Below are 27946 nucleotides of genomic sequence, written 5' to 3'. Positions count from 1 at the left end.
TGTAAACTGTTGTGTCTTAGTCCAGCTGCATGTTGGAGGAGTTAGTTTTCAGTTTACTAAAATCATAAACCCAGGATTTCCTCTCCCCAAAACAATGACAGACTATGTGGATCACATAATATTAAACAAACTGCAGTTTATACAATTTTACATGCCTTTCAGCAAATTTACAAGTCATATATGTAAAAATTGCTAGAAAAGCAATTAAAGCCTTTGTGTAATAACCTAATTGTATATCAAAATCAAGTGTGAAAGAGTGGCATTCACATTTTTAACTCTCTGAATGCAAGATTAGGTAGATGCATATGCAAAAACTCTATTGCAATGCTTTTTAAACACAATATAAATGTTTTCATAGAATCATCATATTTAAATATTGCTGAACACAAGACTTTCCCTGAGGTGTAAACATCAAATAACTGGAACAGCTTTACACATCAGCCCCATTAAAGAGTTTATTACAACACTACATCTACTGTAATCAAAGTGGTGCTGTGTACAGACATCATCATATGAACATTTTTAACAAGAACAAACTACTATAAAAACAAGGATTTACTTGACTTTTTTTCCAATTGCTTGCACATTATAATTGCCAAATGTATATAACCAGTAATAAAGTTGCAAAAGCTATAAGTTTTAAATCACACAGGTTTCCCTCAAATAAAACAGTTAAGCAACATAAAAAAGTAAAAGAGCTACTGGTTACCATGTATGCAGATTTGCTTTATTCAGATCTATTCCTGTTCATTTTATCCATGAATCCTTATAGGCTCAGTTCAATCACAAGAAGCAAACCGCTGGACAAGCATCTTTCCATGAAGAATGTTTCTTGTCTTGCAAGGTGTTCCTCTTCCTTCAGCTGTAATGTGTCAAAATTTGTGATGTAGATTTTGCTAGTCCCCATAATACACAGAAAAATGTTGGCTTAACTATACATACACAAGTCGTGCACATACTTCACCATAGTGTAATCTAACACAAATAAAAGGTACTGAAGCAATAGCTAACTTGTTTGAGAATTCTCAAAGTGTAATTGTTTTATAAAATAGTAATCTATTTTTAATAAATTAGTAAGTGTACAAGTTGAAGAATGCAATTTAACAATGATATACACCAAATCACAAGAAACAAATAGCTACTGTTTCTGTGAAGGATGGAAACATTTATATAGAACATTTCCTGAAGTATGCATAGTCAATAAGAAAAGTGTGGATGCTGCTGCTACAACCAGATTTGTTCTTTACATTTTTACCCACCCATTTACAGTAATTTGAAACTAGCTCTCTCACAATTAAATATCTGCATTAAATGTTTAATAAAGTAGGCATTTTACAAATTAGTAATATATTTAACAGACCACACCTTTTTTTTGGGGGGGGGGGGGGCAATTTATCAGCTTGATGCCAATGTTACAAAATTTAGAAACTAAAATAAATGAATAGGGGCCCCAGATTTTTATAAAATGTACCGTCACAAAATTACAAAAACCTGCTCTGTTTAAAATAAATACAATACAGATGAGAATTCAGGTTTCCCACACAAAAGCAAAACAAAAAACCCCTACTTCCTAGTAAGACTAATTCTATCAGCAGTCTAATAAAAGAACCATAACAACTCAATATTATAGAGTTCACATGGGCTGGTATAATTCCATTTACTGATGCTTCATTTAAATTCCATTACAAAACACAACTAGTTAGCTGTATTTTATCAGTAGATCACAATTTCCACATTCAACAACTTCATAAAAATTTAAATCAAGTTGCTTAAAGAACACAACACATTAATGGGTCATTTCAAAAAGTAGACATTTAGAGAAGCAATTTCATGAACACACACCAATGCACAGCTGTGAAAGGATTATTTCACTACTAAAATGGTTCAATTAGGAAGCAATGTAAATGTATAGAAATGATAATTAATCAGTTGCCCTTCCTTCTCCCACAATGACCGCTAATGGGGTTTTTTAAATAAAAACCAAATGAGTTTATTATTTATATACTACAGTCTGCAAACAGCAGAACCACTCAAATTTGAATAATGCCTGGAAGACCTTTTCAAATTTATGAACTTTGCTATCAAGAGATAAACGTATTCTTTAGTGATTTCCGTTGGGGAGTCTCTCCTCCAGTAGAGACTAGATCCCCATAGCTGCTTTTAAGACTTGATTTTTCAATAGCAAAGTGGAACTAAAGTGTCACCTGCATGCATAACAAACATTTGCAATTGAAAGCCAAGCCATTCAAGCAAACAGGGGATCTCAATATTTCAAAGAAGCAAATAAATGACAGATGTGAGACTGCATGTCAGAATTTGCTGCTCTAGCAATACAATTCTGTGCAGGAAGAGTGGATCTTTAAGCACTTCTACAGTGACAGTTAACAGATCCAAAAGTATAAATTTATTTACAGTACAGAATAAAAATTTTGGGTCCAATGGGAGAGTTTGCTAGATTTTCTAAAGAATCACAGGTACTTTTGAAGAACCTGTACAGGATGATCACCACTTTTTAATTTGGGAACTATGCAGATTTTAAGAGACTGTCAAGATTATGTTTATACTATATAAATTACAAATTGCAAAACACTAAAATTCCCCACTAGTAAATTCTCATTAAAAAACAACAAAAAAAACCCTGTCTACATGTCCTGTCTGGGTAATTAGCAAACTTAGATGTAAAGCTTCTTATGGAAGGAAATAAATCTGTATGCATTAAAATCTTCAACATTCTACTCTACAGAACCCTGAAGTACAAAATAGCTTATAAAAAGGGTAAAATGCAATATATAACATATTAAAATATTTGTAGTTAATGCCATTTGGTAATACCACATCTCTCCTTGACTCAGAACTGCTTATTGCTATAAAGAGTTTCCCAATGTTCCTATTAACAAAACCAATTTTTTTTCACATTTTAAATGTCTCACTTATGAAAGAGCCCACTTAAGATAAAACTTTTGATTTTGGTGTATGCCCCTTAATCACACAAAAGTTGTCTCAAATACTTTGCTCACCTCTTAAGGCAATGGCTATCAAACATTTTGGCCCACAGCCCACCCTGCTCAACACAGACCTTTCCACAGATCACCAGCCAAGTACTCATAACAAAATGGATGCAGAGAGAGTGCGAGGTCTCAGTAGGAGGGTGTGTGTGAGGGTGATGGGGACATGGGGTGCTTACCTGGCTCCGAGCACCCCACCTCTCCCAGACACTTCCCGCCACTGCTCCCATTCGCCATGATTTTGGCCAATGGGAGCAGCAGAGAAAGCCTCTAAGGGTATGTCTACACTTCTGCCCTAGTTCGAACCAGGGTGTCTAATGTAGGCAATCGAACTTACAAATGAAGCCCGGGATTTAAATATCCCGGGCTTCATTTGCAAGTTCGAATGCCTATATTAGCCACCCTAGTTTGAACTAGGGTGGCAGTGTAGCCATAGCCTAAGTGAGTAGTTTCCTGCGCTGCTATCCCCCAGCTGGGCGAAGGGGGAGCTGCAGTGCACAGAACCACTTCCTTCCCCTGCAAACCAGATCCAGACTGCGAGGCTTGCCCTGACATCCCCTCCCGCAACGGGAAGCTGGTGCTGGCACTCCAATCTCGTTGAGACGGAGGTGCGGAACTGGAGTGCCAGCATAGTCTTTGCACCGTAACGAGAGGGTGATCTCCGAGACCAAGGCCCATCTGCAAGATGGTCACATACCACTATTTACCCATGGACCATATTTTGAGAACCACTGTCTTAAGGCATATTTATATAATGATTTAATTTGATACTATTGGGTACTTTTTGTTTTTCATATACAGAGTGAAATTTTCATTTGTAACATACTGTTTTTACATGGATCAAGGTTCTTTTGAGAACATGTGTATCTGTGCATGCAGTAGCAGTTTGCAATATTTGTAATAAAACATCTAGATAGCCATATAATTATTTTAACAGCTATGAAATGAAAGTCTGACATCTCTCTTCTATCATATTTTAAAAGGTTTTATGTGCATGTGCCTTTAAATAAATGCAATATCCTAAACAAATGTACCCATTTCAAGGAACAGTTACAGTCTATCACAGTATATTCACAATTGGGAAAAACAGTAAAAATACAGATTTATTCCACATACTAATGGTTCCTAAGGTGTTCATGTACTTCAATAAAATCTCCTTTTATCTCATTTTATACACAAACAAAAAATTAATACACAAAGGTAAAATCTTACAAAACTTCAGTTTCAAGGCTGAACTTTATTCCTCAACTCAACCTAGTATCCATAATATTACATAACTCATAACAGTGTCATTATATTTTTCAGTAACACTTAGATGCAACAGGATGAGGAGAGAACAATTTCAACCATGACTCTAAATTCATTTGTTCTTCTGTATTTAAATGAGAAGATACTGTGTGAATTCCATTTTGTTTATCATTAGTGTAAATGTTACTATGCTTTCATTACTACTCTTTAACATATTATGCTTCTTCACCTAATACTACTGTACTTACCTTGCACCTTTGTTCAACCTTAATGTTGACAAAAAAAACCACCTATCCCACTACAATAACTATTAAGAAAGGAAAATGTATTCCTAAACTCCACTTTCATGTCACTAAAACCCTATTCTATAAGGTCATAAATATGTTCAGCGGAGAACAGCCTAATAAATCAATTTACCTAACAAATTAGATTTTTAATGTTGCAGTGTTTTACCTATAATAAATCAGACTTTTAAAAATAGGACTTCATTTATACTGAAATATATACGCTTTTACAGAATACAAAACATATTCACAAGGATTTGTTAAAAAAATAAAATGCAATTTCTGTCCTTGAAAAGACAAAACTAAGTTTAGTTGACAAATTAAAAAGATGGTAAGTATCTTTCCGATTCGGGCATGAGGAACACACAGAGGCAGATAAAACTGCCACAGATAAACATAAAAAGAGATATACTGTATATGTTTGTTTAAAAAAAAAAAAATCAAACAATTTAGTTCTCAAACCACAGTAAGCAAAAAGAAAAAAAAACTAATGAAATGTATTTATTCATTGGACAATGCTACATCCAGTCAGCCCTTCAACAGTTTTCAAATGTAAAGCAGTGACCTTAGATACATTCCTCGTGGAACTGCTTCAAAATGCAAATTTCAGTCTGTACTGTACAACTAAGGGGAATGAGAATGCAAGGTGTATGGAAGAGGGAAATATAATTAATCCTAGGTCCAGCAATAGGCAACATAAGATTGGCAGGAAAATTACAGTAATGTGTGCAGACAAAAAAAATGGTATCAGATACCAATAGGAATCAGAAACAGTAAGCAATTATACATTTGAAAAGCGTTAAACAGGGCAAGATTTTAGTTTTGCTTCCTAAAAAATCAAACATGGATTTCATCATAGGACCCCTGAAGGAGATGATGAAAGTGCAGAAATTGTGCAAAGGCATCATATTCTTTTAAACAATAGACTACCCGCTCCCGCTAAGAACTGAGGCAATCACAATCAATACAATAAAATTCATTCTATACAGCAGAAACAGTATACCACAGAGGTACAGATTCTCTTTTACATTCTCTTCTTCAGAATGAGTTTCATGTATTCAACCAAATGTACAAAAAGTATGATACCTCTTATACGTAATGCTAGCTCTACAAAAAAGGTCTATTCATTTGACAGAAATAAAAAGTTTCCATAGTATAAGGAAAGACATAATATTGCATATTCTATAGATGTTGCCATCTTTTTCAGTTTCCAAATTAGCATTGTATTTCCAGTATAATATTCTTTTAAAATAAGACACTAGCTGTATCTGAGAAAAATGACCCAATATTAACTACCACTGAAACAATGCCAAAGAGTACAGTTAGGCACTGAATGGTATTATTATTATTTGATAGAAGCCAATATTTAATAATAAAACAAATCTGCAAAATAAACATTTTTTATTAATTGCCAAGTTCTTAAAAAAATAAAAAATAAAGAGGCTCATTTATCTGATATTTAACAAGGGAAGTGCTTGTCAGTCTTATGAGCATTCCATGGAAAACAGAAATCTATCTGTAACAATTTATTATGAAGTACAATATTCTTCTATACATAAAGGACAAATTGTGTGAATTTTTAGGAGACACTAATACTCAAGATTATTTGACTACCGATTGACAAAAGTACGTTATTTTGGGACTACATACTCCCAAAGCACACTAGAAGTCTTAAGGATTTTGCTTACAGTGGTCTGAGAACAAGAGGAATAAGTTATGAAAAATGGAGCACAAAGTCTACATACAATTGAAAATTACAATGCTTGTGTACTTCTCTTTGCAGTTCATTCCAAATTCAGATTGTGCAAAAATTATACAATTCAAAAACAGCTGTCCCAATAACAAAAAACATAAAATGAAATAATGTGTAACATTCAGAAGTTATTAAAATCCAGACAGTGAGAGTAAGATGGGACAATAATAGTTGAAATACATAATTAAACCACCAGTTAAACTAAAACCTTTCTAAAAAATCGGGAATGTTGATGGAAGTTACATTATTTTTCTGTTTGTACATATTCACTCCTCCTCTAAATCAAATTTCTCTGATTAACACCACCATTGGTTTTTGATTCTCTAGAAAATTACCTCACACCACAAAGGTAACCTTTTTTTAAAATCAAACACTGTTCTGCTCTTTTATATTAATAAATTATACCACCACACTACTACCAAAAGTTACAGCCTTCAGGAAAACATTCAAATTAAATAACTATTTGCCAAGATTACGCTGGCAATGCACATAAGGACCAACTGCCCAAGTGAAAGTGCATAAGTCAACTTGACAACTTAGGTTTTGATCACTAAATGTACAAACAGAAGTGTGAAATTTTGATATGTTACATTTGATTTTTTTCAATTTTTAAAAATAAAACATTTATTAAATTATTCAAATTTAATTCGACTATATGAATGCAAGTAGATACAAATGACAAAATGAGTAATAAAAATTGATTAATGTTTCACAGTATACAAAAATTTACAATGAACTTTTTAAAACCCTTCTAAAATAAGCATGTTTAACATTTTTGTTAAAATATGCCAGTAGGGTATCAAAGCATTACTAAATTTACATGGGAATTAAGAGAGGAAAACCATTGTCATTCATATCTTTTAAGCACAGACAAACTCGCATTATCTGATAAAACACGGAGATCAAGGGGGTAAAATGTTCCTCTCAGTATTTCTATTACTTTAGTAAGTGACTGGGAACCTTTGATTACTGCTCATGAACAAATCTAATACCTCCTCACACCCTCTCAAAAAAGGATGAAAAGATATATCCTGGCAAAAATGAAATACACATCAGAAGATTACTGAAACTAAGTACTTTACAAAAAACTACAAAAATTAAGCCCTTCTTTGAAAGGACAACAACCTTTTTACCATTTATCTTTTAAAATACTAATCTCTCATTTACATATAGACCTCTAAATCTGTCCTTTAAATAAAGTTATTGCGGTTTGTTTTCCTCTTGATGAAGGGGAATGTATCTACTCTACTCAACTCCTCTGAATCTTAATTGAAGTTCTGGTATACAGCTTACAGATTTAAAGGAGGGGTTGCATATGTAAATCCCATGTGTACTGAGAGTTGAATAAACCAGATAATCTTACACAGCACGCTTAAATTGTGCAAGCATATAAATAAATTAGCATTATGACAACTACAAAATACAACAATGTCCCCTTAGACATTTTGTCTGAGAAAATATACCTATACTTAGTATAGAAGTTCCACGATGCAAACATCTAGTCTGAATACATGAAAATATAAATATTCAATGACCAAATGCATCTAAATTAACTCCCCACCTTACTGTTAATTTAGGGAACCTCAAATTAACAGTTTAATTCATTTACTCATCTCCCACTGAAGAAGTGAAAGCTTTTGAAATGCACCTTCTGGGGTTACCTCCGAAACAATACTACCTACAGGTAGCACAATACAGCAGAACCTCGAAGTTAGGAACACCAGAGTTACGAACTGACCAATTTACTTCTGATTTCAAATGAAGTGCAAGTCAGCAGAGACAAAAAACACCCCTAACAAACTTAGCAGCAAATACAGTACAGAACTGTGTTAAACAAAAACCACTAAAAAAAGGGAAAGCAACGTATTTTCTACATAATCAAGTATCAAAGTGGTATTATGTCAATGTTCATATGTAAACTACCAACCACAATGCTTTGTTCAGTTACAAACAACCTCCATTACTGAAGTGTTCATAACTTTGAGGTTCTGCGATATACTTAAAAACTAATCCATGGTAGCTGAAGAGAATCCAACTTTAATGAAAGAAACCACATTAAATCATGTGAATTTTGAAACTTTTTGTTTTGACATTTTATGCTTAGCAGACACGGGAGAATTCCAGGAAGGTTTGTACTAAAACAGGATACAGTAAAAAAGTAGCCACTGTCACTTAATGTATATGACTGCCAACTTCACTTCAGCGGCCTCTTTTCCGGACTCATTTATGCATTTAATTTCCCTTTCATAGGCCATTACAGTATGGATCAACCACTAAGTCATGTATGAATCAAGGACAATGCATATTGTCTCAATATCAAGTGGGCTCAGATATTCTGGGGTCAGACTCAGGTTTCTAGTGCACAGAAATGCTATAAGGCCTGCCAAGAAAAACAGACATTCATTGTAAATGGCTTATAAAACTCCTTTTACTTAAAGCTTCCTAAGATTTTCATGAGTCTCAAAATAATTTAGCTTCAACTAAATTAATGTCTCAAATGAATTTCTATGACTAAATGTCAAATTAAACTATGTTTCTTAAATTCATACAGTAAACATAAGAATGACTTTTAATGTAGCATATTAAGGAAGTGTTCTAAACCTGATGACTTCCAAATGACAGAGAGGTTTTGGTTTAAATTGTCAAATTCAAGAAAAGTCAAGCAATTTCAATTCAAGATCCTGAGACTGATTTGTGTATATATCCAAGTTATATATGCAATGAATATTTACATTGACTTTTTTCAATGGCTAACCAGAGTTCATTAAGTGTCTACCCAAAGTGCTACTCTACAGCTGATAAGATAGTTGGTGGACTTGTTTTTTTTAAATAAAGTTAAATGCATTAAAGGACTGTGAATGTCTAAACACTTTTTATAGTAAGTGTAAAATTACGGAAAAAGATCCCATTCCCAGTGTCGTACGTTTGTTTACCTATCCTGAGATTATAGGTAGAAATTCTTTCACCAACTGTGCAACACAGAAAGCTGACAGGAGACACCACCTGAATTTAGTTCAAGGACCAGAAAATATCAAGAAGTTAAATTTTATAAAATAAAGAGCCAAGTACTGTTGCAGTCCTTACTTGAGCAAAGCTTTCACTGCTACCAATAGAAAATTCATCTGTACAAGAAATGAGCTAGCTCTGTAAGACGTAGGCCTTTGGATTTTATATATATGAAAGTCCTGTCTACAATGAAATAATCACAATTTGAACATTTCTTAATATGAACCTGCAAAATGTGATTAAGAGATGTGGGTATTCTAATATCTATAGTTTAGATAAGCAAGAAAAGACTTTCTTTTGATTAGTGTTCTGAAAAGGCTATAGAAAATTAATGTGCTCAATCCTCCCATCCATAAAAATTGAAAAAGATTAACACTACACCACAGAAGTTACACATTCATGCAATTAGCAAAAGTAAAACAAAAAAAACACATCAAGTCCAGATAGTTACCTGTCATTACTTACCGAAGTTCACTTCACATTCTACAAGAAGGAAAGGATTCAGTACATACTGCTGGATCACACTTAAGTACACATATTTACTGTATAAATAATCCCAAACTCAAAGTAGTTACTGTTAATTCAAGCACCCATCAACCCCACAAAACCAAAATGCCCACCTTCTCTAACGATGACGATACTCTCGTTCTCTGTCACGCTCTCTATCACGATCTCTGTCACGATCACGATGTCTCTCTCGTTCACGGCTTCTTTCCCGGTAATAGTCATCATGGCGATCTCTGCTACGGGATTTGTGACGCCTGCTTTTTTCTCTTGATCTGCTGTGGTCCCTCTCTCTTGACCGTTCACGTCTTCTAAAAGAAATTATTTCATTAATTTTTACTCAAAACACAAACGTAACACTAGAAAATTAAGATGGGTAGAGTTCTGCTTGTTTAATAAAATAAAAATACTCAAGCAAGAACACTAATAAAGAAAAAAGATCTATTTGTTTTGATACAGAGATGTATATGTATATAGTGCAGAGAGGGGATGAATCTGTTTTTTATTTTAAGCAGACATCAAATACGTAATAGTGCAGACTTGGTATTCAAGTAGGGATATTAGCGTCTAATTGAAGAGTAGTGTAACCTCATCAAATTTTAACAGTTACATGATTATTCGATAGTCCCCAGGGGCAGGGCCAGCAGGTAGTGCATTCCCAGCCCCACTCTCAGACAGCCTCCTGCAACCCAGTGCTGCTACCGCTGATACAGAGGCAGAGGCTGTCGGCATCCCATGGAGCAGCCTTGGTCACAGTGAGCCTGGACCTGCCGTGGATAAAGACTGCTCTGCAGCAGCCACCCCTGCCCCTCTCCCACCGCACTGCCTCTGATAGAGGCAGCATCTTGTGTGTGTGGCGGGGAGGGAGTGGAGAACAGGCTCCTGCCTACCTCCTCACCTCTGTGGGAGGCAGCGGGGGGGACGTCACAGATCCAGCTCCCCACACATACCAGGTCCCGCCTGCCCCCAGTGTTGCTGCCTCTGATAAAAAGGCAGCAGTCAGGGGGAGAAGGGGCCGAGGGGCCACGAGAGCCAGTATGTGCAGGCGGCTAGCTTGAAAGCTGGTTCCCTGCATGAACCGGCTCCTGCCTGCTACTCCCACCCTGCATGGTGCCTCTATCAGGGGCAGCAGCGTGGAGGGAAGGAGAGGGGAGCTCCACAGCACTGGTTCCCACCTCCTCCCCCCTTGCTGCCTCTGATACAGAAGGGGGCAGTTCATGTAGTCAATAGGATTAACCAATGAGCCCAGGCTCATCGGTTAATCATGTAGCCATCTACACCCTGATAACCCTAGAATGGAGCTGAATTACAGAATATGAATAGCTCTGATTAGTACTGGGTTAAGCCTGATGAACTCCAATCTGTGTTTCCCCCTCAGGTCTTCTCTTAGTAGCCTTAATACATAATTATTACGATAAGAAAAGAAAATTACCAATTTTCTTTCCATTTAAAATTCATTATTATCTCTACAGATACCTAGATATCCAGAAGAATACAGATAATTGTATCATAAAAATTAAAGGTCACTGTATGTAATTTAGATTAAGAGTACTTAATTTAATACATTCTTAATCATGATTAAGAATCAATCTGGTCACAAGTTTCGTATTAAGTGTCTTGATGTTTACGTGCTATTACTGCAGCACTTAAAGAAATGTAACTAATTAAATTACAGTTAACAAGAAACTAAAGAGGTCAATTTGTGGAAGGAAGGATGGCCTTGCATTTAAAACAACTGACTGAGCACCAGAAGATCTCGAATCAATTTCAGGCAAATCATTTAATTATTCTGTGCATCAGTTCCCCATTCGCAAAATGAGAATAAAACACCTTCTGCCTATTCCTTATAGGTCTTGTTTGTTTAGATTGTAGCTAGTTAATGAAACCGGAAAACTCTACCTTGATCCAGAACCATAAGATTTGGACTCAATTCCATGAAGGCAATCCTGAAGAGAGCTAATAAGTACTTTACAACGATCATCAGCAGACACTTTGGATTGCTTAATTAAGGAAATGGCAGTTACTAAAGTCTCTATAGCACTTCCATAGTCCCCTGAAAAGAAGTAAATTTGCTGTTAGTGGATTAAAAAGATGAACATGTAATAAAATCTATCTGTAAAGCTATTACCCTTTAACAGTTGGTCTGCAACAGCCATTGAGGCCACTGCTGTGGAACAGCTATTAAAAACATGGTCTATATCTGTAAGTCAATAAGTGTCCATATAAATCTAATTTGAGTATAATTGAAAGCAAGTCAGTCCTAAGATAGATCTACAATCAGAAGAGCATTTTAAAAAAATAATCAGAAAAGTGGCTTCACACCTCCAAGATTCTCATGGGGAAGTTATATACATTGCTTTTAGTTGGATGGAACAGGAGGGACACTAAAGATTTACTGACCAGCACTGGCATCTGACACAGCTCTTGAAATGGCACTGCTTGAGATGGCCCTATTTCTATTCATGATTTCTTCAAACTCGGCTTCACTTAAAGGTGTTCTTGCAGCATCCATTTCTCTGCAAGTAATAAAACCAAAGTTTAAAAAAAGTAACCCAAAGCTTACGAAGATAGCATTGCAGTTAACAACTCAAGTTTGCAACTTTAAGCAAAGTGACAAACAAGACAGAAAGCGGGTTTTTGGTTTTTTTGGTTTAAAAAAATGTTTTATGGTATAAAACTTGCAGAAAGAAAAAGTACAATACCATTAAAACATCTGCTGTGTAAATACGTTTAAGCCATCTTTGACCATCCATTTATACTGAAGATTTATAAGCAATTATATTGTGCTTTCCATCTTCAAAAATGCTTTACAAATATCAGCTTATCTTCACAACACCTCTGTGATACCAGCAGGTATTATCCTTATAGTATAGACAGGGACACTGAAGCAGGGGAGTCCAGTGACGTGCCCACAGTCAGAGATGGAATTTATACCAAAAATGGGATCAGAACTCACAAGTTCCTGGCTCCCAGGCCCCCACCCTAACTATCACAGCAGGACTTTAAATTATGCAGCAGATGAAGTAAATATGGTCTAGCATTATTAATGCTCCACTTCCTGAATGACATTTCAAAAATTTTACTTTTGTGTTAATTTCCAATTTTTTTTGGTCAAGTTCAAGGGTGCTCCAATTTACTGTTTAACGAGAAATCTTAAGAAGAAAGTGTCAAGCTTACACTTAGCACTGTAAAAGGGAATTCTTGTATTCACTAAGTGCTGTAAATATTTTATTGACCACCTGTATTTGGTTTCCACAGAAATGGAAATTAACCTATCCAAAATGAGGTTAAAAATTTCCCATCCAATTCTGCAGTGTTCTATCAGCCAGTCTCTGTTATACAGAATATCTGGAGGATGATGTTAAAGGACGAGACTGTTAAATTGGCTCACTGCTGGATAATATTACTAAAACAGTGTTAGTTATTCTGGTAGAAAGAAAATGCAGAATGATAAGCAATGCTATCAGAAGTGGAACAAGATCCTATAGCCAGTTTAGCATAAGAGGAAATGTCTAAAAATTCATACCTCCCTGAGTTTTGAGTATTATTTTTCGTATGCCTCCAATACAATGGAATATGTAATTGTTCTCTTATGGACATGTTATTTCCAGTGAAACGCCTATGATATATAATTAATGACAATTTAAATAGTTATGGATTATAATTTTGAAATTATTATAATGAAAATATTGGACAGCAAATGCAGTGGTTCTGTCCTGTTTTCCCACCCTTTTCCTCCCCCATCCTTCTACAAATTGTGGACAATCTCAATCTAGGATACCAGAAGAGACCTGGTGTTTATTATGATTATATATAAGGTAATTATGCCAAATGCTGCCCTAAATATACAATTTCTACATGAACATTACATTTATAAATAACTGATTGTTACTCTTGAATTCCATGAACAATTGGTAGAATCAGAATCAACTGCCCAAACAGAAACAGAAAAAATAAAATATTAAAGGACAGAATATACATGTCTTCCTCACACTGGAACCATGACCATTATAACTTAGAAGGTCTATATGTAAATATAATAAAACTTCATTTCGTACAGCGCCTTTCTTACATACTGTCCCCAAATGCTTTATAGGAGCTTAACACAAATACAACGGATAATAAACAACAGTGTAGTGATAAAGACACTAAAAGGTATAGGCAAAGGAGAAGAGATATTTCATATAAGATCTGAGACTCAGGAAGACTTTCAGATCGCCAGAGTTGCAGAGAAGGATTTTGCTTCAACTATAGTAAGAATGGTACAAGGTAAGCAGATGGAGCTGGGAGAGAAAGAAAGGTAAAAGTCCTAGAAACAGAAACAACAAACAAAAAACCAGATGTTTTTGTATAAGGATACCAATAGTGGCCAGTGCAGTTGCAAGAAAATGAGGGAGATATAGTCATGGTTCTTTGTACTATACTGTACATACAAATGTTAAGGAAAAGGACTGTAGTATTTTACACTTGGTGGAGTTTGCAGAGCTGGGATTTGGAAAGGCCATAAGACAAGACAGTTAGCAAATAGACAAATTATGAAAAGATGATGGTGAACATTTCTAGTGGTACTGCTGAGGCAAAAGCATAAATAAACCACTTCAGTGGTAGTGCCAGATAGAAACAGAAAATACTGGAGAATGACAATTATACCAAGATTACAAAAAGCAAAGGCAAATAGAGGTCTGAGTTGAAGAGGCAAAAAGAGGAGATGGATGTTGGATCTGAGGATATTTTTACACTTAGCAAAATAGTCTGACCGATGTTTTAGTGAAGAAACTGGAAAAGAAGCTACCTAAAAGCCAAAAGGAATCTGGTACCTCCTATGTGGAATAAGTGTGCTACCAACCACATAGCACTAAAAGCACTCACCTGCCAGGTGGACCATAGTCACCCCTGTCATAAGGTGGAGGTCGGCCATATGGATCTGTTGGTGGTGGACCACGACTATCTGAAGTAGGTATGCCACTATTGGCTGGTGGGGGGAAGAAAGCTGGATTCACGTGTGGAGCAGGTGGGGGAGCACCTGGAGGTGGCCCAGGAAGATGTGGAGGAGGAGCAAGTGTCAGGGGAGGCCCAAGTGGACCAGGTGGACGAGGGGGAAAAGGGCCGGGAGGTGGAGGTGGACCCTGCTGTGGTGGTGGTGGACCTGGAGGAGGGCCATAGCCTGGAACTGGAGGTGGAGGACCAGGAGGAAGTGGACCTAGAGGAGGCTGACCAAAGGGTTGTCCAGGAAACAGAACTGGTGGTGGTGGACGGTCACCACGATTAGGAGGACCAGCTAATGGAGGAGGAAGAACTTGACCAGGAGGAGGTGGACCTGGTGGGCCTGGGGGACCAGGAGGACCTAGAGGTGGACGTGGTGGAGTTTGTCCAGCTGAAAGAAAAATGGAAAAATAAAGTTATTTCCACAATTAAATCATTTTAACCAATACTTTCTCAAGTCTCTCAGAACAATTTTGATGTGCATGAGACAATATACATTCCCACCTTTGGAAAAAGCAAATTATCATCATTTGGTAAAGTTCAAACAGGCACTTGACTAGTAACTAGGAATGTTAGTAACCAGTCAGCCAGTACCCAGGTACGAGAGCGGAGGGCTGGTCCAGCCTCATTGGGGTCTGGAGTCCGTCCCGTGCAATGGAGGGGGGAGAATGCAGCTGCTCGCAGGCCCAAGTGGGCAGAGCTACGGGGAGCAGCCAGCAACCCCAAGCACAGGAGTCGGGGGGGGGGGGGGGCAGCTGGATCCTGCTTAATTGGTTAAACCTAAGGTTCAACTAGTTAACTGATTATTCCTACTGCTAACATTAAAGGGACATAATTAACATTTTTTTTTAAAGTTACACTGCTGTTTGAAAATCTGGTACCTATTACAGATACAAGAAAGACCAAAGGCTTCTAGTACTGGAAAAGTTTTAAGTCAAGGTAACCTTGCTGTTTGTGTGGGTCTTTCACAGAAAAAAGCATATATATTACATTCAAGTAAAGAAAAGCGATTGTAAACCACGAGTATTGTTAAAGAAAATTAACGCTGGGTGTAGCACTCAAATCTGCTTTCATTTCGTTTTTAACTTAATTTCAGTTAGAGGTGTTTATTTAAATCTGAATGTTACACTGAAATCAGCTGACTGTATGATCATTTTTAGAGATATTTATATTTGCCCCATATCACACACAGGGTTTCTCTTCACCACAGTATCAGCTCAAATTATAACTTGAGTGTTACCCCAGAACTTCACTCCACTTGAGCTAATGATTTTTGTGTGTGAACTGAAGTGTAGGGATGTGAACAGGTAACCTCAGTGGTACTTAGCAGGCTGGACCTATCATCCTCTGGAGTCATGCATTTATGCACCATTATAATGGCCACAACCCTTCTGAGTTTCTTCTTGAAGGTTAACTCTGACAGACGGGTTAAGGAGTGGGTCATGGAACGGACATGTAACCCTTTTTTCTTTGAATGCTTGCTCATGTCCACTCCATGTTAGATAGCTCACAAGCAATACCTCAGGAGGCGGGCTCAGAGTTCATAGACATGTAGACTGCATATTGGATTTGGACCTGCATAAGAAATCCTGCTGATAAAGTCTAACCTCCTGTTCAGTGACTGATTAAGATGCCCAGAGGCAAGACTTGCTCCTATTCATAGAAAGCCCAAATATAGACCGCTTTCCAGGAAGAGGTCCTTTGAAATGACACTGGAAGTCCTCTCATCCTTTCCACTACTGAAACAAAGAGTTGTGTGGACTTCAGGAAAGGTTTAATCCTCTCAATATAAAAAACGAAGACATGACTAAGATCCAACAAGTGGAGCTGCCATTTCTCAGAGCCCTTATGAGGTTTGGAAAGAAGATTGGTAGGAGTATATCTTGGTTGTTATGGAATTGTGACACCACCTTTGGTAGGAAGGTTGGATGGGGGTGCAGTTGGACCTTGTTCTTAAAGAATACTGTATAAAGCAAGTGTGACAAAGGCTTTAATTTAAAAAACCCTCTGGCCGAGGTGACCAGGAAGTCAACCTTCCAAGAGTAGCAAGTGCCCAGTGCTAACAGCTCAATGAGGAGAACCGAGAGTCTTAACAGAGCCAAGTTTAAGTCCCATAGGGGGTTAGCTTGTGACTAAGGACAGAGCATATCCAGCCCTAGGAGAAACAGTATCGTCATCTTGCTGGGTAATGATGACATGCTGTTCACCGAGGATGGAAGGCTGAGATGGATGCTAAGTGCACTCTGATAGATGTATGGGCCAGGTCCTGCTGCATTATTTGGAACAAACAATCCAGGATAGACGGGAGGGAAGACTGAGATGAAGAGAGACCATGTCAAGATGACCAAACTGAGAAGCACTTCCACTTAGCCAGGGAGGTAGCCCTGATGGAAGACTTTCTACTACAGCTAGCTAGATCTACTGGACCCATTTCAAACAAGCCTGTTCTTCTGGATTCAGCCATGCAAAATCCATGCAGTTAGGTGCAAGGAGGTCAGGTCTGGATAAGCAACCATCCATGGTCTTGTGAAATTAGGTCCAGATGGAGTGGGAGCGTAAGGGGAGCTGTTACCAACAGATCTAGGACCATGCCAAACCAGAGTTGACATAGTGTGACATTACTGAATTTTGATATGATACCATTGCCATATGTCTGCACCAAATCTTGTACAAAGTGGGCCAAGTGAAATGTCTATAGAAAGCGTATGAATTGCTGATTCTGTTTATACTATTCATATATATGCATCATTTTTATATTTGAAGTTATGAGTATTGGCTATGTACTTTTATTTCAAATCTTTGCTTCTGACACACATTAGGAAGCCTGGCCAATCTAAAACAGCACCATGGCCTGGCTCCAGGCCTGGCACGAGGCAGCTGCTCGCCTTGTGGCCCAGCCCTGGGAGCAGCTGAAGCCGTGGTTGCTGGGTTCAGGACTATGATACTAAAAATAACACTGCCACCCTGGCTCAGGTCCTGGCACAAAAAGCGTGTTGCCCTGTGTGCTAGGACTGGAGGGGAGAGCAACGGTGCTATTTTTAGTACCATGGTCCCAGCCCCAGCTGTCCTGGAGCTGGGCAATGGGGCAGGCAGCTGCCCTGTGGGCTGGGACTGGAGTCGGGCCACACTGCAGCCGTTCTTGGGCTGCGGCCACAGTACTAAAAATAGCACCGTGACCCTGGCTCACACAGGGCAGCCACCTATCATGCTGCCCCGCCAGGCAGGTGTAGATATCAGGATGGCAGAGCAGAATTTGGGGGAAGGGGGAAGTGAGGAAGGGGCTTGGGCAGAGCTAAGAGAGAAAAGTCAGGGCCTATGTCAGAAGGTCCTAATGGGTCTTGACATCATCCTGCAGAAGTAGGCTATGTAGTCCCATGACAACTTCATCTGGGGAGTAAGAGGCTTGCACTGGAGAAGGGGCTCCTTCCTCATCTACATCTGCAGCCATCTCCTGAATGTCAGTACCAGAGCTGAGGTCCAGTGCCAAGTGGAAGGAGCCCATCTTTTAGAAACCACCAAGTAGGAGCAATGGTAAGATGGACCAGGGGAAATCTCATGGGGTTCCAGTAAGGCCACTGCATAGGCTAATGACCCACTATCCAGGTGCTGGGCGACTGGCACTGAAGTTCACTGGCATATACGTTGGGTACTGGTGTTTAGGGATGTAAATAGTTAACCAGTGGGGGCTGGAGCATCCTCCTCTGCCACCCAGCCGCTGCCCAGCCAGAGCAGCTCCCATCCGCAGTAGGCCAGGTCCAGGCATGCTGTGGACAGGGGTACTCCAGCCCAGCTGAAGCAGCCCCCAGGAGCGCTACAGGCAGACACTCTCCAACCCAGCTTCAAAGGGTGCCACTCCAGCCTAGCCGGGCTAGAGAGGGCCCTCTGCCCACCCCGTTTAAGCAGTTAACAGGCTAATCTTAATCCTTAACTGACTGATTAATTCAATGGGATTTTACATCCCTACTGGTGGTGGGCTTTTAGTTGCATGTAAGGCTCTTCTTTGTACTCTGAGTCTTCTCTAAGATCGCATTAGAGCAGTACTCACTTCTGCCTTCATGCGGTGTCAGGATTCTGGGGACTGACAGCAGACCAGATGTGATCGGAATGACGGGATCTGGGGCAGCTTACCCCTAAGAAGGTGCTTGGAAGGAGTCTAATGCTCCTTAGTCTCTCTGCCTTCTAGTCACTGGAGCTGATAAGTGACCCACTACAGCTGGAGGGACTGAGAGTGAAAGCAGATCCATAGCCACTTGGAATGCGTCCTGGGTCAATGGAAAAGTCAAGGCTACTGGTACCATGGTGGAGTCCAGGTGTCAGCAGCAGGTTCCAGACTGTACTCAATGTTCTAAGTGGAGTTAACTGGGCTATCAGGGACCCAGCACAGATCTCACTGAATTGCCTCCTGCAAACTTGTCTATTTTTCTGCACTGGTGAGTGCCCCCAGTCAAAATGCTACTTTCTGTGCTTCTTCCTCAGAACCAAGATGCTGAATGGTGCTAGGGAGAGGTTGGTGCTAGGAGAGGACTTTGCACCAATGCCAAAGCACATGGTGCCGAATCAGAGTGGCTTGGCTCTGAGGTTGATCTGAAGGCAGATTCCATGAGGACTGCTTAATGTTTCTGTCTTTCTTAGAGTGGGGTCTGAAGCCCTGACAGATGTAGCAATTGTCCTTCACATGAGTCTCCCCCAAGTACTTCAAGCAGCTGAAGTGCAGATCACTCAGGGGCACAGGTTTGCCATAGGAGGGAGGCACAAGGCTTGAAGCCTGTGAAGTGGAGCATGTCCAGCCTCGGGGGAAAAGGAGTCCCTTGATGATAGGAACTAGCTATTTACACTATGTACACTAACACTACATTACAAAAACCATACACTGAACCATGATCATTAAGAAGGAAGTTTAGAATCCAAAAGCCACAGGAAAGAAAGCTTTGCCAGAGCAAAGAGGGGTTGTTCCAGCAACCGTCATGGGTGATTAGATGGAACTGAGAAGGTGTGTGGCCAGCAGTGCTCCTTATACTAGCATATAAGCGCTCAGTTCCAGGGGGTGTTAGAGCCAACCTGATGTATGCTACTGAGGGGAAAATATCTCCAGAAATGGTGCACACAGTGTGCACACAACTAACATGGAATGGACATAAGCAAGTACTTAAAGAAAAACATAGTTACTCTATGATAACCTAGTTTGTAACATCAATAACTGCAGACTAACACTCAGGGTAACTAATAAAGCAGCAAAGACAAGGCCATCCAGAGTAGTGTGACATCTGTAATTCTTCTTTAATGCAACTATGGTTTTAAAATCTATCTTGTGACACTAAATAAAATTATCACTTTAAGGATTTCTGTTATAAGTATTATCAGGTTTGTTCATACTCACGCTCACACTTCTCTGGGGCCAGAAAACACCTTTGACGTCAAAAATTGCATTTCCCTATGCTGAAGTGATACACCGCCCCCCCAGAATCCCACAATCTAGTAACAATGTGAAGACTTATTGTAGATAAGCATCTTGAGTCCAATTCCCTAGATCTTTGTAACTCCCAAAACAAATTAGGAAGTGTGCTTTGGTTATTAAAAAAACCGGAAGAGGTAAAACTAGCAAATTCAACAACGGTTTTAATGTCTGTACCCGGGAAAGGAGGCGGTGGTCCTCCTGGTCCTGCTGGTCCCGGGAATCTGTCCCCACCTGGAATGCCACCTGGAAAACGGCCTCGGCCTCTGTTATTTGGCGGAAATGCTGCACGTGAGCCACCTCCTGGAGGGCCAGCTTTACCTTCTCCAGACATCTGGCCTGATTGTGTGGCTGCAAAGGAGAAGCAAAAGTATATCATCACTCCATAATGTGAAAGATTTCCCCGCTAATTACTAACCTAGAGTTCACTTTTTTGCTTTGGTTTCTTTAGGGGGAGGAGGTAGCACTGCTCTGTGCTCCTCAATAGTTGCTGCAGCAAAGCTGAATACTTACCCTTCATATTTATATAGAAATTTCATGCATAAATCTCAAAGTACTTTATAAAACATCCTTTTCTCTATTTTACAGTTGGGGAAACAGAGAAGTTATGTGACTAGTCCAAATTCAGCAAATTACTGAAAGAGTTGGCAATTGTATTCAATCCCTTAATCATTTGTCCCATGCTCATGCCATAAACTAAGGATTCCTAAATGTGGTCTGCAAACAACTGGGCAGACAGAAATGTGAATCATCACATCGTGCTCTTATTGTGTCAAGATGCTTCTAGAACAGATATCTAGGCTCTTCACTAAACAGGGAAAAAGAAAGGGGAAAAAATGCCTGGGAGCCTGCAAAAGGACCTTGGAAACATGGAGGCACTTGCTTCACTAACTCTTTTAGGAACTTTATTGCTACATAAGTATGAGGGTAAACAGAAGCCATTCCTCTGCACCAGAGCCACAAGTAGACTTGAGCTGTCAGCTACCAGTGAGAGGCATGTCCCATCCAGAAAAGCAAGGAGTCAAGCACAGCCATTTTTATTCTGCCTCTATGCTTGGTTCCTTTTCTCCTTTCCTCCTGTATGTGGAGAAGGGAACCAAGCATAGCAACCAAATAAAAAGTATGATACAAAAAAAATCATTAATATTTTTACTCACTAAGTTCATTGATGATTTTTAAGTTCTTTGCTATGTGTAAAAATGTGTTGCCCATAGTGCAGATTTACTTCTTGATGATTTCCTTCCTTTCAAAAGGAACAAGGTAGATTTAATGGGCTAAATACTGACCCTGCTCTATTTACATTACAGTGGTCCACCAGCACAAAGCCATAGGAAAGCTCATTTATTCAAGGATTCCCCTGGCATGATCTTCCAGAATAGCCAGTGGCACATCAAACCTTCTTGTTTCCCATTTTCCGTCATAAGGAGTTCAGCTGAGGAATGGGGTTTGGCTGGAACACAGAAGCATTTCATGCTATGGAAGAGCACTTGGGCCCACTGCATTCAGAAGCAAGTTATACTAGCCCTGAGCAGGGATTAAAAAAAAGGTTAAAAAAAGTAACTGTGTAACGTTAAAAATCCTAGTGGTTCAACACAATGCAGGCTTTTACGTTTTATAGTGCAGAGCCCGCAGCAGGAGTAGGGCCAGCAGCCAGCGCACACCAGCAAAGACAGTAACCGTAACAGAAACCAATAAGCTGATGCTCATCAGTTAGCCATTTAAACGGTTACGCTCTTACATCCTTAGCCCTAAGGCAGCTTAATGCCAAGGCCCAACTGCTGTGTGAAACACAGAACAGTAGTGACATCCACCTCCCTCCAGATGTTACCAACAAGCAGAACTCAACCAGATATCAGGATCTAGTCCAAGTTGTCTGCAAATGTCCATCTTGCTAATGTATTCATTTTGTTCAGTCTGGTCATATAATTGCTTTCATGCATGTAGTGTTTTACAAAGAACTATAGGGAAAAAACACTAATGTATTGGGGAAACTTGTCAAAAGGTGATGGGACTAACTGTAAACATTTCATGATTATCTGGAGCCATATATGTTGTCATGGGCTGACTGTATATTGCAATACCTTTCCTGAAATGGACCTTTGCCCTTTGCTCTGTAAAGGTACAATGCAAATAAGAAAAGATGACTTACTTTTCCTTGACTGCATTTCAAATTGACTCAGGAACTGTTTATTGCATGGAGTTACAACAGGATTTTGTCCATGCAATTCTCTTTTAGGTAAGAGATCCATTAACTTTTTGGAGGATGCTTCAGATCCTACACCTACAAGGGCAAACCTTAAAAGAAGGGAGAAAAGTTACATCAATTCTTGCACCAGAAAAATCTGATTGCCTTCCAAAGAAATGATAAATAAATGGCAAGCAAAATAAATAAATAAAATAAAAATTGACCAAAAATCATCCATACAAAACCTAATTCACTCTTAAAGATACTTGAAAAAAATCATAACACAAACTCTGAAAACATAAGAAAAGAATGCTAAATGTAAAAGTGAACTTAGAATTACAATTTTTTCACCATTCAATTTCAAATGCCCATAAATAGGATGGAGATGGGAAAGTAAACTTGCTTCTATTAAACCCTACAATATTCACTTGTTTAGGTGGAATGTCCACAAAATTTACACCCTTTGCAGATTTCCAATTTTTCAACATATTTCTAGTAGGTTTAATCAATTAACTGGATAGAGGCTGCTCTAGCCTTGTGGAGGGCCCACTGTGGACAAGGACTGCTCCAGCATCCCAAACAGCACAGCCTCTGTCCACAGTGGGCTCGGATGCCCCTCAGGCAGGGGCTGCTCCAGCCCAATGGCGGGCCCCTTGCTCAGCCCCTTTTAATCAATTAACTGGTTAAACAAACAGGATTTTACATCCCTAATGAGTAGCAACTAAAGAACTTCATCAGGGATACAATCATTCCAGATATAAATTATGGAAAGAGGTCTCAGAGAATTTTAGAGCAGCTCAAAGGTAAAAAAAATGAGTATTTCTCCTTATAAATTAGGATTTCTTAAGGAAATATATTTTAAGTTTTGGATATCCAATTAACAAGCTAAATCAAATTTAATCAAGCTTAATAGGATTTTTTAAAATTACGTTTACCATGATTGCCATCGCCGAGCTGTATTTGATTAAGCTGGCGTAAATCAACCTTTTTTCTCCAATGTAAATTAATCAAACCTGCATAATAAAAGCTCGTTTGGAACAGTAGTTTCTCTCTCTCACGGCAAGAAGGCTTAATTCAAAGAAGAGTTTGAGACACAACTGGTTCAATAAACTAACCTTGAACTCCTGAAGACCTTAAACCAGGGGTGAGCAGTAATTTTTGCACGGGGGCCACTTCAAAAATTTTTGAAGTAGTCCTGGGCCACCCTGGGAGGGGCGGGGCTACCATGATTGGTTTGGGGGTGGGGGAGTCCCTTTGCCCCCCCTTTCCCACTAGGCACCCATGCCCTGGAAGATACATGGCACACTCCCTGACCCCAATCAGGGCCTGGGGGCAGGGCAGCATGCGAAGCCTCCTCTGCTCTCCCCCCTCCCCCGCGAGCAACACGCGGGCGCTTCAAAGTGCCACACGCCGCTCACAGGGCGGGAGGAAGCTTTGCGCGCTCTCCTGCCCCCAGGCCAATTAAGGCTGCTTCCCTAATTGACCTGGGGGCAGGTAAGCAGCAGAGCCTCTGCAGGCCGGATCTGGCCCACGGAGGCCCTTTTGCCCACCCCACCTTAAACCAAATATTATTTACATAAGTGAAATAATCAGTTTGTCCACATCACAAAACACACAATTGATAATTTCTAGTCAGAAAAAGCCATGTACAGTAAAACTCCATTAGTCCGGCATCCAATGCTTCTCCAGCACCATCAGGAACCCGGAAGTGCTCGGGGCAGCCGGACAATTGGAGCTTTTCTGCGCCAGGCTTCCCCAATTCTGCAGCTGCCGAAACTGACCAGCAGCTGAATCGGGGAAGCTGGGGGCAGAGCAGCTGGGGTGCTGCCGGGTTGGTCCAGTAGCACTTCCCCTCGGGGCTGCAGGACCAACCCGGCAGCACCCCAGCTGCTCTTGGGGATGCTTGGAGCAGAGCAGCCTGAGTGCTGCCGGGTTGGTCCCGCAGCGCTGAGGGGCAGCACTACGGGACCAACCCAGCAGCCCCCCAGCTGCTCTGCCGCAGGTGTCCCCGATTCAGCCGCTGCTGAAACTGACCAGCAGTGGCTGAATCGCGGATGCCTGGGGCAGAGCCAGACTATTGGAAGGGGAAGCTATGAAGGGTCTGGGGTGGCACCCCCCCCACCCACCCCAGACTCCTCATAGCCCCCCCCTTCTGATAGTCCGGCATATCTGATAATCCGGCACCCCCGGGTCCTAAATGTGCCAGATTATCGGAAGTTTACTGTACTAAATTCTCAGATGTGTTATTAGTAAAAACTGAGAAGTAGTGGCAGAGTTATGTAAAACAAAAATGGAGAAATAAAAGCTAACTAATCAAGTTTAGAAAAAGAGATTTGATAAAAACTGTTATGAAAATGTATTCATGCTGATGAGGGGTTAAAAAAATTAGGAGCATATAGTTTGAAATTTAAGAAAATCTGCAAATAAAAGGAATAGCATTATAACAATCCTATTCAGGGAAAAAGGAAACTACAGTGTTGTCTTTAGAACTTATTTTTGTGATTGAATTAGTTAACGTGAAATAAAAGGGTACAAAATCATTTCTAGACATTAGCTCTCCATCAAAAGTGATCTCACTACTAGCTGTGAAAAACACAGACCAGCCATCCTCACTGTAGCAGATCAATGACCAATAGCAGAAAAGGTGAATTACAAATTCTTACCCCTTTGACTGGCCATTAGCACGGTTTTCAAAAAATTTTATCTCCAAAATATCATTTACTCCCAGTGAATGGACTGCTTCAGTTAAGTCTTCATCTGTTGTCCACTACAAAATATTTTTATATTCAACTGTCAAAACACATTAAGATACCAATTTTCACTATTAATACAGCGGCCTAATTTCGTACATTTGTACTACTGCTTTCTAATTTATTGTGAACATTTATCTAGCAGTGCACCTCACTAGATGCTTTCTGTGGCCGTTTGTAGAAAATGCCAGAAATCATTTTAAATGACTCTTTACAGTTAATTCTCAAAAAGTTCATTCTTAATATACATGAACAGACAAGTGTTAAAACAGTTACGGCACTAACGCCACCTGACGTGCATTATCAACCCTATTACCTAGTGCACGATCTTAACATATCTTCCAGCCTGCAAGATCTAATTTGTGAAATAGTCCCATTTTTTGTTTTATACCTCGAGGATTGCAAATTTTTCCTATTTAAGAGAGATTATTATTCAGCAGTTTCTGCTAGCCCTAAATCTTACATCTCTGATAAAGTCACATTTTGACACATTTCAATAGCACACTTCGCTTTCAGATGAGTTAGCACACTTATACTCCTTATACATGGTGCTCTCTACTAGTGCCACAAATGTCCCAAGTTAAATTAATTTACTAAAATTCCAAACTATGAACAGCTGGATTTTTGTTTGTTTATTTTGAAGCTTTAAGCAAGTTGTATTTTACTTTATGGTGGCACAGAAAAAGAAGAAGAAAAGAAGAGTTTATCAGCCTCTTCAATGGTCCATGGATATGTGGCTTCCATCAACATCTAACTCACTCTGCTATAAGCATAATATTAAATCAAACATTATCCCTTTCTGAAGTTAAACACTTTCACCCTATCTTAAGTGTGCACTGGTACTAAAGAAGTTGAAATAAGAAAACCTTTAACTCCAGGACCTCCCCCTAAATTTTAGAAGAGAATGGGAATAGGATGTGCAAGTTTTTAAACTTCTTATTTACCATCCCACCCATATACACCAGGCTCTAGAACAGAACCCTCAACACTTTTCAAGCTCACACTAAGCAAACTAAATTGCTGAATCTGAAGCCACTTTAAAAAAACAAAACAAAACACAACTTAACAATTGTCAAGTTTAGCACAAAATTTTGCAGACAGTTCTGTTTAATATGCCAAGTCAGCAGTATTGACATAAATTTAAAAGCTACATATGGATTTTCAAACACACTCAATATTGGCTTATTGGCCATTGTCTTCAATGGAAACAGAGTTACGCCAATATTGTGTTTTGAAAACCCCATCTCTACAAATAAGTTTTTAATGATAAATCAGTACCTCCTTTACTTACCTGGAAGGTGCCTGAAATCAGAATACTTCAATGCTTTACAACATCAAACACTTAAAAATATGAAGCCTCTTGTTTCATGCTTGGCACCAATATAGGTTTTAGCAGAGGAAACAAACTAGGGATATTAAGTAGCAATTAATAAGCTAATCGAGTAGTCGATGGAATTTCCATCGATTACTCGATTAGTTGATAAGGGGGTTAGCTCCTAAGCAGTCCCAGCTCGCACCCTGTCCCAGACTGCTACAGCTCTGATTTTAAAATGTAGTAAGAAGCAACAAGGGAGGAGGGGGGAGCAAGTAGTCAAATAGTGACTCGACTACTAGTTGACTACTTGACTAGTCGCTTACATCTCCATCACAAACTCAGAATTTTGCATGCTAGGAGATGGAAAAATTGGTTTTTAGCTTAACTGCCACTATAAAATATAATGTGAGTTCAACTACTGATTTAGCATCTTACATATTTATATTTTTAAATAGCACATGGCAGGTGGTCAACTGTTAGAGCCAACAGCAGAATACATTGTCTTCAGAGAAATACCAGTTTGGTTCCTAAGTGTGCAGCAGCTGAAAATACTGCAGATGCGACTCTTAAAACAGATGCTTGGAACAGTTTCCTGGAAAGTCCCTGCAAATCAGTCTTTATGGATGAATTCTCAGAGAAACCTCAAAGAACATTACAGTTCTGTTAAAAGTAAAAGTTTCAACAAGAGATTACACAAAATAGATCAGTTCATAGGCATAAAACAACAGATAGTATTAAGTATTCTGTTCCTTCCCTCCAGAGTTTCCTGAAATCCCTAACAGAGTCCAAACTTACTATGCTTTTTTCAGAAAGCTTCTTTCATGTTTAAATTATTCTACAATTAATACACAGCTGAACCTTTATATTTGTAAATATCCAATATCTCAAGACTGTGCCTTCCCCCAATTTTCACTAAAATGTTTTGATAACCTCCTTCTCTGTTCTAAGAAATCAGTAAATTACTTGTCTTCTATTGTGCCAAAAAAGTTAAATATTTTAATAAAATTCTTTCAACTACGAATGTGTGTGATCAGTGTAAGATTACTGGCCATAATAAAGAGTGTGTGTGTAGCTGTATTCCATGACTTACCCATGTAAGATTTCCAATGTACAATGCAATCCTCTTCCCAGTATATGTGTAGACAACATTTGGTGCTGTTCCTTTACCTACATCATCTCCAACTGATGGTGGGAGAGAGTCCATATAATCACGGTCCTCTGGGGCATCGCCATTATTTGCAGATGGAGAAATGACATCATCATACAAATCTATCTGGTCATGTCCACCATATTCAGCTTCCTAAAAATACAACAAAAATCTGTAGATTACATATCTAAAATACTCTTAATATTTATTCAAAATAAATACTGTCCTAAATGTCCAGAGAATTATCAAGCAAGACAGACACATCTGGGCATAAGTGCAACGGTATATCCCTCCCTTAAGAAATAGTTTACATC

At 39.1% G+C, this 27946-nt stretch overlaps 1 protein-coding gene across 6 annotated transcripts in view; it reads right to left on the bottom strand.

Moving 5' to 3' along the window:
• Positions 1-441: 441 nt before the first annotated feature.
• CPSF6 (cleavage and polyadenylation specific factor 6) overlaps positions 442-27946 on the bottom strand; it is a 43809-nt gene continuing 16304 nt past the window's right edge. The window contains exons 2-12 of one of the 6 annotated variants that reach the window (XM_075931570.2): positions 27576-27785; positions 25084-25187; positions 22385-22530; positions 20413-20586; positions 14670-15174; positions 13327-13419; positions 12201-12316; positions 11700-11853; positions 9917-10111; positions 9762-9779; positions 1379-8670 (exon numbers count right to left, since the gene is read on the bottom strand). In XM_075931570.2, coding sequence (XP_075787685.1) covers positions 9922-10111; positions 11700-11853; positions 12201-12316; positions 13327-13419; positions 14670-15174; positions 20413-20586; positions 22385-22530; positions 25084-25187; positions 27576-27785 — 1692 coding nt within the window. In that variant the 3' untranslated portion in view covers positions 1379-8670; positions 9762-9779; positions 9917-9921. Of the gene's footprint in view, positions 863-1378; positions 8671-9761; positions 9780-9916; positions 10112-11699; positions 11854-12200; positions 12317-13326; positions 13420-14669; positions 15175-20412; positions 20587-22384; positions 22531-25083; positions 25188-27575; positions 27786-27946 lie in introns of those variants that run through there. The other 5 variants (XM_075931556.2, XM_075931582.2, XM_075931561.2 and 2 more) reach the window with 5 other exon arrangements.

The sequence above is a fragment of the Pelodiscus sinensis genome, chromosome 1, assembly GCF_052426305.1.
Source record: "Pelodiscus sinensis isolate ZL-2025 chromosome 1, ASM5242630v1, whole genome shotgun sequence".
Lineage (NCBI taxonomy): Eukaryota > Metazoa > Chordata > Testudines > Trionychidae > Pelodiscus > Pelodiscus sinensis.
The sequence above is the reverse complement of the archived record's forward strand: the minus strand, read 5'-3'. Positions and strand labels throughout refer to the sequence as shown.